Below are 10,766 nucleotides of genomic sequence, written 5' to 3' on the forward strand. Positions count from 1 at the left end.
CTAAATAATGTGTGGTGATGCTCTCTGGAGGACTGGAGGAGGGAAATTGCCAAGTTCGGGATGTGGCCTCAGTGTCACTCCAAAGCATGCTCATTAAGAGGAAAAAATTTGTCTGAAAGAGAAAAAACCCTCAGGTGTGCTTTGCTGAGAGCGGATTTAATAACAATCCTTAACGGTTAACTTCTCACCCTCTATTCCAGGTGACGTATTTGATGGAGCCAGTTTGTGTTGGCAGCCCGTACTTGGCACAGGGCCCTCAGGTTTTCTCTGGTGCTGGAGAGCAGAATGGAAGGGTTGCTGTAGCTCACAAAGGAGACACAAAGGGATCACTTGTACACAAAGAAGAAGAATTGGGGCAGGAAAGTCATTTACAGATTTTTAAAAACCAAGCTAGGGAGAGATCTGCTTCCCAGAGAAGGGGAAATTGGGCACTGCAGGTCTTGGAAGGGCTGCCAGTCATGAACTGGGAAGCGGAGGCCATGGAAGGACTTCCTGATCTGTGCGAGGAACCTGGATGCTCTCAGTTTCGGGATAGCCAGTTTGATGAGGATCCAGGAAAGAAGGTCCTGCACTACCTGATGGCCAGTACAGCAGAAACGGATGTAGATGAGGCCTCGTCTTTAGAACTTATGAAGCAGACTCCACGTGAATGGAAAATACTGAAGAAAGAGATACCACCAAGTATAATGGTAAGCTATGGTGTTGCTCAGAACATTGTTTTATAACTAGATAGATTACTAGGGTTGGATGATCAAAGGAGAATCCTATCTTTTGCCTTTGGGGACTACTAGATGTCCAGCTCCTAAGGTGTCAGTCAGAAGGCATTGCTTGGCTGTTCCATCTTGCCCTTTTTAACAACATTTTTGGAACCCCTTGTAAGTTCCATGTTGAGACAAGCCAACTGTACAAGAAAACTCCAGTAAGAAGTCCTTTCATTTCACCAGCTGAGGGAAGAGATTGTGTTCTTTTGAAAAGACAAATATAGAGAAGAACCAAAGGAAAGTGTAAATAGTGTGTTAGTAATGGGACGAAGAAAGTGAGAATAAAATGCTTGGTAACTTAGCTGGATGTATTTATTATTATTTGTTTATAAAATTACTAGTTGCTTTTTCATTGTTAAAGGTAATTCCAATGTGGTGTACATTAAATTAAAGTGTTAACAATTTAACATAATAATAATATAGGAGAACTCTATTTTTTAAAAAATCTTAACGTAAAAAGCTCTCCTATATTTTAGATTTTACATTAAGGTTTTTTAAAAAAATAGAGATGAGGGGATTAATACCAGTAATACATGAATGAAGAGGAATGTTCTAAGCATAAGAGACTCTAAAAGTGTTAAAGCTGAAAATCTAAGAGTCTCAACACCAGCAATTTATAAACAGGAAAAGAATTCCCCAACCAACCTGTTTGTGTTGGAAATGATTGCCTTGGGCTGCTGCATAGATGTGTTACCTTTCAGAGGGCATCCTAAATATAACATCGCTGATGGTCAAGCAAATATGAGAAGGTACTTGGTTAAATGTCTAGATTCTAAAACACACAGAGTTTTGTTTGTCATTATAAATGACCTTGCTGGGATTAGTTGCAGATTCTGGACCAATTTAAGGGCAATCCCACATACAGCACATTGCGATAATCTTGAAGTTACCAATGAATGGGTCACTGTGGCCAAATTATTCCCATCAAGGAATGGCTGCCTTGAATGGCAAAGCAGGAGGACCTGAAAAAGGGTATTTTTTGTCACAGAGACCACTTGTGTTTCCATCAACAAAGATGGTTCTAGGACCCCCGCCCCCCAGATTACACACTTGCTCTTCAGGGGGAGTACAACCCTATCTACAGTTCCCTGATTTCTAAAGAAAGGAACTGCCTATCCATAGAGCCTCCACCTAATTAGGATTCAGCCTCAGCTAACCAATCTTCATCTAACTGCACAACCAGATCAGCCTTTCCTGACTCAGTTGATAGTATGGAGAAATAGGATTGGATGTCATCAGCATACTTGTACTGTAACACCTCACTCCAAATCTTGTAATGATTGCTTTGGCATCACATTAGATATTGAATAGCATTAGAGAGAGAGAATGGAATCCTTTGGAACCTTACAGCTAACTATCAGGAGCTGAGCTATGCTATGTTTTTTTTCTGAACACATCTCTGTAGGAACAGAAGCACCACAATATGGTGCCCTGAACTCCACAGAGATAGTCCATAAGGATATTGTGGTCAACAATACCAAAAGCAACAAAAGGCTAAGGAGAATAAATGCATTCCCCCTGTTTGTCTTGCTCATCTATCAGGGTAAACAAGGCTCATTCATAATCTAGGACTGAACCCAGAGTGCAAGAAATAGAGGAATAATCCATTTCTTTCAAGAGTGCCTGCAGCTGTATAGCCTTCGCCCTCTCAAATAGCTTCACTAAAAAGGATATATTAGCTAATGGATGGTAATTCTTAAGATCGAAAGGATTCATAAAGGGTTGGGGTTTTTTTGAGGGGTAGGCACATGACCAACTCCTTCAAGGTGTTTGGCCACAGAGGTGCATTTTCCACACTGGAGCTTCATGGCTGGACTTCATGGGATAAAGTAAAGATACTTCCTCCAGTCAGTAGCCTTGTATCTTTCATTGTGAGCATGTCTGAACTTGGTTTGGGATTCCTATTGTTGTTTTGCCAAGTGGTTCATTCCTATTATGTGATCATCAGGAAGTGGCTGTGGAAAACACTGAAGATCAAGCTGAGGACTGGAAAGACAGTGATTTCCATTTGAGTTATAGCAATGATGACTCCAGTCCTTGTGGAACACCCCTAATAAGCTCTCCTTCCACAAGTACAGCCTCCTTGCCTTTGTAAGTAATGCTAACGTGGAGTTTGAATGGAATTATCTCTCTACTTTACTCCTACTGCTTTAAGTTAAATGGCACAACACTACACATGTCTATTTAGAAAGAAGTCCCACTGGGTTCAATAGGACAATCCTCCTAGATAAGTGGATATTGCAGCCTAAAACTCTCTAGTGAGAGGGACTGAGGGCAGTTTATAAATGTCCTGGCCAACAAAGGAGGGAGAAAAGGGTATCAAGAATCAGAAGTGGAGAGTGCTACTAGAAAATGGATTTGATTTTCTGGAGACTGAATAAGTGGTTTCCAACAAGATATATGCAGATAGTATAAGCAAAGTGCAGGGCTAGGAAGTATCCTGTGCTATGACTGCTAAAGACTGAATGAAATAAAAAATGCATCCTATACACCCCCAGCAAGAATGAATGTTCTGTATATGTTCTGTGGATGTACTATGTTTAAGGAGTGGCAACGTGCACAAAATTTCCCAATTTTCACTGGGGAAATTTTTACCTCTCAGATTTTTGAGAAGATTTTAATTTATGATTAAACAGTAGCTTTGAATCAGAACAATTGCGCAGGTTGGTTGGATTGTACAATTCGCTTCAGCAAAGGAGTAACTAATATTAGCTTTGGTAGCTTAATAACACATTTCATATGAATTTTTAAAAAGTGCTGTTTATTTATTTATTTTATTATTATTTATTTATTTATTAAATCAATGTATATGGCTACCCATCTCGCAAATGCGACTCTAGGCAGCTAACAACACGTTAAAACAATAGAAAAAATTATATTAGGAAAGAATTAAAAACCCACAATGACCAAGCAAAACAATTGACAAAGACCTGTCAATGGGCCATCTAGCCTTCTATCCCTCCGGCCCTGGAGCACATTCAGGTCTTCAATGTTTTACCAAAGGCCAGAGGGTTGGCACCAAATCTGATCACAGGGGGGTATGGTGTTCCAGAGTGTAGGAGCTGCGACAGAAAAGGCATGCTTCCGAGGTCCTGTAAGAAGGCATTTTTTAATTGAAGGGACCTCCCATTTGTCATAACCTATCCTTCCTACCATCTTCCTTTCCTGTTCACTAATACAAATGAATCTTTTTTATTTCTTCTCTATCCAGGATGCACTTGAGCCAAGATGATCCACTTCAACAGCATTTGCTCTTCAAGAAAACTCTGTTGTCTATCTGGAAGATGGTTGCTGGCCATAGGTAAGCTAATGACATTTAGGGAGGAGAAGAGGACTAAAGAGTCATGTAGAGTAGAAATCTACAAGAAGGTTTGTACTGATCATCATGGCTGCCAGTTAGCTATTGAACCAGGTTCAGAGTTTTTGTGTATTACATATAAGGCCCTATACAGGGTACCTGATGGGCCATCTTCACCTCACAGAGCTGACTGATCACTTATACCGTGACAGGAAGTCCTATTGCATGCTCTGAGATTGGGAGAATCTCTTGAGATAGGGAGAATCTGTCTCTCTTTAAATCTGTGAGGTCCAAACTTAACGTCTTTTAAGTGCCCATTGAAGGCTTCTTTCTCCATTTAGGCCATCTTTCTATGAATGTTTGGAGAAATGCTTTGGGGGGAGGGGAATCTGCTTTTCTTTTGTGTGTTTTATATTCTGTAAGCTACTTCCAGATGCTTTTGTATATGAAGTGGTATAAAAATATATTTAACACCACCAACATATGAAATATTACTCTGCAATTGTAGTATCACGATTCTAAGCTGATTGGAAGAGTTGACTTTCATCCTTCCAGCTTTTAATCACTGCAATCCCAACCACACAGGAAAGGATGGGATATGTTTGGTAACCCACTTCGTTGTCTTTCTCCCCTAGATACAGTGGCCCCTTCCTGAAGCCCGTTTCAGAGAAGCAGGCTCCTGGTTACAAAGATGTGGTCAAAAGGTCAGTGAGGAAAAAGGGAGAGCTGGTCTGGGATGTGATTTTCAGTAGCTTTTCCTCCTCTGTCTCTGTCCAGTGCTTATGAGAACTGTTCCCCTTTAGAAATCAGGAAATAGTTTTTTCTCCACAATGTATTTTGTAGTCCTAAGCTAGAGAATTCTCTTGATTTCTGTTTTGCCATGGCAAGGAATTGTTACTCCTGTACTGCTCTTTACAATCCAGATTAGATGGGTGTCCAGAAGTTCTGGAGCTCTGCCACTCCACCATCCATTCCATTTCCAAATAATTTAGTTTAAACTAAAGCTGCCTTTCCCCTGCTTTGGCCTCCCCATCCATAACTCCCAAATGCATTTAGCATTGTCAAATCACAGGGAGAACCTTCAACCAATCATTGCTCAGTCTGAGTAAGCCAGTAGATGACTTCTGAGACCAATCAGTGCCAACCAGAGTTTCCTCCCCACCCCAGTCCCTCTAGCCCCAGAATGCTTTGAGCTCCCCAGTGCACTATGGCAAACCTAGGAAGTGCGTAATCCCAGTAAATTCTGATACCGTAGCTGCATTCAAGGTCTTCCCCCCTGAACTGTGAAACAGAAGTGGGAGCATGGCAAGTAGCCTGTCAAATATAAACGTAAAATGCCTGCAACATATGGGGTTATCTCACTGGGACAAAAGTTCCAGCTGTAGCAGAAATGCAAGAGGGGAAGAAAATTTGGTTTTTAAGCAGGGGAGAAGAAGTGAAATTATTACGACGTAGGAGCACTTTACTACTAATTTGCTGTCAATGTCATGTGATAAGTGAGGGTGCATATAGTAGCAGAGATATGGGACAATCATTGCATGGTAGCTTCTCTGCAGCCATGGCAGTTGGGATCAAATGCCAAACTAAATATGATCCATGGTTTGTGTCCTTATACTTTCTTCTATCCAGCTATTTGGAAGGTAGGACATGGATTGGTACTGCAAGGCTGGGCAGCTTTTTTTTGCCTGAATAGCTTTCTCATTGCTATTAACCATTGACTGGTACCAGGGTTTTATCTCTCTTCCCCCCCTCTACCTGTGTAGATAATAGCAGTTTTGAAAGGGAGGGAGCAGTGATTTTGATCCAGGAAATAGTGGGGCATAGTTAAACCTATCTCCCTGAGAACAATAGGCACGAACCAAAGCTGTGGAGCAGGGGAGGAGAGACAGTCACTTTAAAGAAAAGCAAAGTACAATGACAGACTGAAGTCCAGTGTAAGATGCCATCCATCAATGTTTGTCCTGTTCTCTGAAAAAATAATGGAACTTCTTCCCATGAAAAAGTGGATATTTCAATCAAGAGAGCTAACTGGGTCACTAAATTACAATTTTCCCAGCTTCCATTACTGTACATGTGTTACTCAACTCAATATTGTAAGAGGTTTTATGGCACAGCTACTGTTTCCTGAATTACCACTATTTGCAAGTAAGTTGCAAGTAAGTTGTTTGCATGTCTTAGACTTCCTTCTTGCCCTCCCATTTCTCATTTGCTTATATGCACACACACATATTCCTTTCTCAAAATGGCACTTCATGAAGCTGATGAAAGGATTGTAATCCACAAAATCTTATGCTATAGTAAATGTATTAGTCTTCAAATGTTTACTTTTTTTTCCTTAAGTCTTCCATTTCTTTTGCTTAGTATTGTTTATTCCTTTTCCATGCTTTGTATAGTGTTGCTTATCCCCAAAGTGTGACAGATGTAGCCTTGAAGGTGCCACAACACTTGTCTTTGCATCAGCATAACTATTTATCTGAGATACAGTATAACTGTAAAGTGATCCTATGCATACTTGAAAGTACATTCCGTAAATATCAACGTGGCATACTATTAAGGGAATGTATTTAGAATTGCAGTTGCTTTACCATCAAAGGTTGAGTACTAATTGAAAACCTAGTGTAAAGTGTTCTGGGCTACAAGTATCCTGTAATGCAAATGGAGTTTCATATCTAATTGCTTTTATTAGTCTAATTTTATTTTGCTTTCTCATTAGTTCTGGGATGTTGATATAATGGAAAAAGATCTGGGAAGCAACCTTTTTATTTTGCAAACTCTTATTATATATATAAATAATTTATTATATAAAGCTGAACTCTTGCTTTTTCCTGCCTTTCTGAAGACCAGTGGATCTTTCCTCCATAAAGAGAAACTTGTCTAAAGGCCAGATCCAGCATATGGTCCAGTTCCAACGTGATCTCATGCTGATGTTTCAGAATGCCATCATGTACAATAATTCCAACCACCATATCCATCGCATTGCTGTGGAGATGCAGCAGGAGGTGCTGGAGCAACTCCAAATGTTGGGTGAGGCACTCCTGTGCTCAGAAGAAATGCGAGGATTTGTGAGAAGGTAAGATATTCATCTTTGAATAGGCAAAATCACATTCCTTATTCCTTCACTAGGTTCTCATGGCTGGAAAGCAGAAGGTGGTTTTATCCCAATAATTTTCTTCCCTTCAGCAATCGTACTTCTGCTTGTGTCTCCCAAGTGTAAATGGCATTCATCTCAACATGGAAGCCTTTTCTTTCCTTAACTCTTTCTATAACAAGTATGCCTGTTTTTAAGGTATAGTTTTTATTCTCAGTGGGAAACTCTTATCTTCACACAGAACACAAATGATGTCTCTGCAGCAGAGCTAGAAGCTGTTCTGGGATACTGTGACTCCTTGGAAATGTGAAAGATTTACTTTTCTCTCTCTTCTGCAGGTGCTGATGAAGCAGTGAAAAAGGGTAGTGCATGGTTGAGAAGTTGGAGTTCAAGCCTGTTTCCTGAAGTCTTACTTTAGGGAAAAAGTTGTTTGTTTGTTTACTAGTTTAACACTGCTTGACGCCTCACTTTTGTTCCCTAAGATTCTTCATGATAGAATGTGTGTCCTATTCTTTTCATTGGGAGACTCATTTAATATCTGCAGATTCGTTGGTTTCTTAGACAATAATAAAGATATTGTATTTCTTTTACTGTTCGCTTCTGACACATTACTGTCTCCTGGCTCAGAATTCTTAACTAAAACTTGGGAAATAAGAAATGAAGACAAGCAGTAGGCCATAGCATAAGTGAAAGTTTGCTGATGGAATGATATCCAAACAGCTGGTCCCCTTTTTGATAACACCTACTCAGAAGGAGCTGCAAAATATTTATTTCAATATTGTCTTAGGACAATTGCAGAGCTTTTTAATTTTATTTTTCCAAAGCATATTTGAAAAACACATTTTTAAAAAGGATAGTTATTTTTATTGAATTGAAAGAAACATCATCTGCAAAACAAGTGCAGCAGAGGGAGGATTTGAAAGGTATGATACTACCCTTATCACACAAGCGCAGTGGCTTAGTGAACAGTCTGGATTCTTCTTCTGTATGACATCCATGGTTATCCAAACTAACTGAATTGAGGAAAAGAACCCATGTTTCCCAAGCTTTTCCCTGAAAAAAAAAAAGCAAGCAAGCAAGCAAGAAAGCTGTGTGGAAAAAAATAGGGAAAGGGGTTTTGTCCAAAAGTTTCTATTTTTTCTTCCAGCCTTGTCATCTCTCAAGGGTGGTGTTTTCAGATAAGATGTGTAATGGAATTGTTTTCTTCCACTTGTAAGCCTCCTGCCTTTTTCCATTGCACTTTCTAAGCTGCTTAAGGTGGCAAAGAGCACACCGTAGGCTTATGGGGGACCGTAGATCATGTCAGTTATGAAGAAGCACATGACACTTCTCCTACCCCCCTTCCCAGCTTCATATGTTTATAATTCTAAAGAGTAATGGGAATATCTGTTTGCCACTACTGATTAAAAATGTACCACTTTGCATTCTGAACTCACTTAAACCACAGTACCATTATGGCTGTAGGAATGACATGTGATTTGCTGTTGTGGTTCTGATGTTGAGCACATTTCCTTTGGAATAAGCATCATCTAACATATGGTAAAGGATAATATATTTTAAATGGAAACAAAATCGAAACACTCACCTGTAACTTTATATATTCCTAGCAGGTTACTTGATCATATAATATTTTTAAAAAAGAAAAGAAAGATACAAGAGTCAGTGTCGGCTTTCATGAGCCCCATACTGCCCCAAATATGCATTTCTGACTTTATGAGTAAGAATACCCTCTTATAGACAATACTGTGGTCAGCCCTAATCAAGTCCTGGCAGGCCAGAGGTATTCCTGGAAAGTATCGTTCTGAATAGGAACTGTGTGATACACGAAGAAGTGCTTTCAAGTCCCTGTGGGTGCAGTTAGCCTAACCTTCATTTGAAATGCAGTTCAGAAATAATGCACAGCTTTTCAGTCGCTCTATTTACAGAACCTGCTAAGCCTAGGTGACCAAATTAATCCTTTTTTTTTTGGTTCACACACAATACCCTAAGTCTTTGTGTTTGTGGAATGCAGACAACGAGCCATAGACTTGCCAGGCAGTCTGTAGATCAGAGGTGCTAGCTTGTATAAAATAGTGTGAGTATGCCTGGTTTAAAACAGGGTTTGGGGTCTGTTTGTGGCACACCGGCCAAAATGTGACTGGAACAGTCCTTACAGTAAGCAAGAAGTGGTGCACATGGCGCGGTTTAATAACCTAATCTCTGCCTTCTCTGCCTTACCAAAAGGTGCTATGTGAAAGTCTTTATGGCCCAAAACAGGGAGGAGGGCAATACTCTGGGTCCATCTGCTGATGATCACAGCCTGTGGAAGATTATGACTTGGAATGTAAGATGAATAAATGATAGCATAATTTAAAGAGTGAAATGAAAGAGTGTTCTTCCTATTTCTTTTGCACCCTGGTGACAACTCCTTTGTATGTGCATGCAGTACATATACAAAAGGGGGAGGGCTTGAACTGCACCCCTGCCTGCCATCTTGCAGGTTTTGATTCCCTGCTGCAGACATTGCTGCTCCTTAACTCAGTCACCTATTTTCCTGGGATCATGTGGCTGCTGTGTGAGCACAGCAAAAGACACGCCTTCTTTAAGAAGCCACCGACAGATGCAGTATTCGTCACCCCTGCTTGCTCTGAAGTATCTTTTTGGCTTCAGATTGCAAGCACTGCACTTCCCTAGTCTCTTCATATGTACACAAGGCAAAGGAATCAATATAAATGTAAATGCTTGATTGATTGATCTGATTGTTTATAATGAAAAGTTGGAAGCATTAGCGAAGGATTCAGGGGTGACAAAAGGTTCTGAATATGGGACAGACCATTGTTCAGTAGTATTAAGAAAGGATCTTGAGGGAAAATGGACAGGAAAGAAAAGGGTAAGAGAAGTGGAAGAAACTGGAGTGAAAGTAGAATTATTTCAGCAAAGTATGGGCCTATATACAGTGGGGCAAAAAAGTATTTAGTCAGCCACCAATTGTGCAAGTTCTCCCACTTAAAAAGATGAGAGAGGCCTGTAATTTTCATCACAGGTATACCTCAACTATGAGAGACAAAATGAGAAAAAAAATCCAGAAATCCACTCGTTACCTGTAGTAATGGCACCTGTTTGACCTTGTTATCAGTATAAAAGGCACCTGTCCACAACCTCAAACAGTCACACTCCAAACTCCACTATGGCCAAGACCAAAGAGCTGTTGAAGGACACCAGAAACAAAATTGTAGACCTGCACCAGGCTGGGAAGACTGAATCTGCAATAGGCAAGCAGCTTGGTGTGAAGAAATCAACTGTGGGAGCAATAAATAGAAAATGGAAGACATACAAGACCACTGATAATCTCCCTCGATCTGGGGCTCCACGCAAGATCTCACCCTGTGGGGTCAAAATGATCACAAGAATGGTGAGCAAAAATCCCAGAACCACACGGGGGGACCTAGTGAATGACCTGCAGAGAGCTGGTAACAAAGTAACAAAGGCTACCATCAGTAACACACTACGCCGCCAGGGACTCAAATCCTGCAGTGCCAGACGTGTCCCCCTGCTTAATCCAGTACATGTCTGGGCCCGTCTGAAGTTTGCTAGAGAGCATTTGGATGATCCAGAAGAGGATTGGGAGAATGTCATATGG

At 40.5% G+C, this 10,766-nt stretch overlaps 1 protein-coding gene across 7 annotated transcripts in view; it reads left to right on the forward strand.

Annotated features, from left to right (window-relative positions):
• The window catches only part of BRD8 (bromodomain containing 8), a 41,180-nt gene extending 33,488 nt beyond the window's left edge, over positions 1-7,692 (forward strand). For 3 of the 7 annotated variants that reach the window (XM_088133952.1, XM_088133956.1, XM_088133957.1), the window contains 6 exons: positions 201-689; positions 2,710-2,852; positions 3,973-4,062; positions 4,695-4,763; positions 6,899-7,129; positions 7,486-7,690. In XM_088133952.1, the coding sequence (XP_087990078.1) occupies positions 201-689; positions 2,710-2,852; positions 3,973-4,062; positions 4,695-4,763; positions 6,899-7,129; positions 7,486-7,492 (1,029 nt within the window). In that variant the 3' untranslated portion in view covers positions 7,493-7,690. Of the gene's footprint in view, positions 1-200; positions 690-2,709; positions 2,853-3,972; positions 4,063-4,694; positions 4,764-6,898 lie in introns of all 7 variants that reach the window. The other 4 variants (XM_088133955.1, XM_088133954.1, XM_088133958.1 and 1 more) reach the window with 4 other exon arrangements.
• The last annotated feature ends 3,074 nt before the right edge of the window (positions 7,693-10,766 follow it).

Source organism: Python bivittatus, unplaced genomic scaffold (assembly GCF_059951505.1).
Source record: "Python bivittatus isolate LINGU-HERP-01145 unplaced genomic scaffold, Pbiv_v1 ctg000080_np1212, whole genome shotgun sequence".
Lineage (NCBI taxonomy): Eukaryota > Metazoa > Chordata > Lepidosauria > Squamata > Pythonidae > Python > Python bivittatus.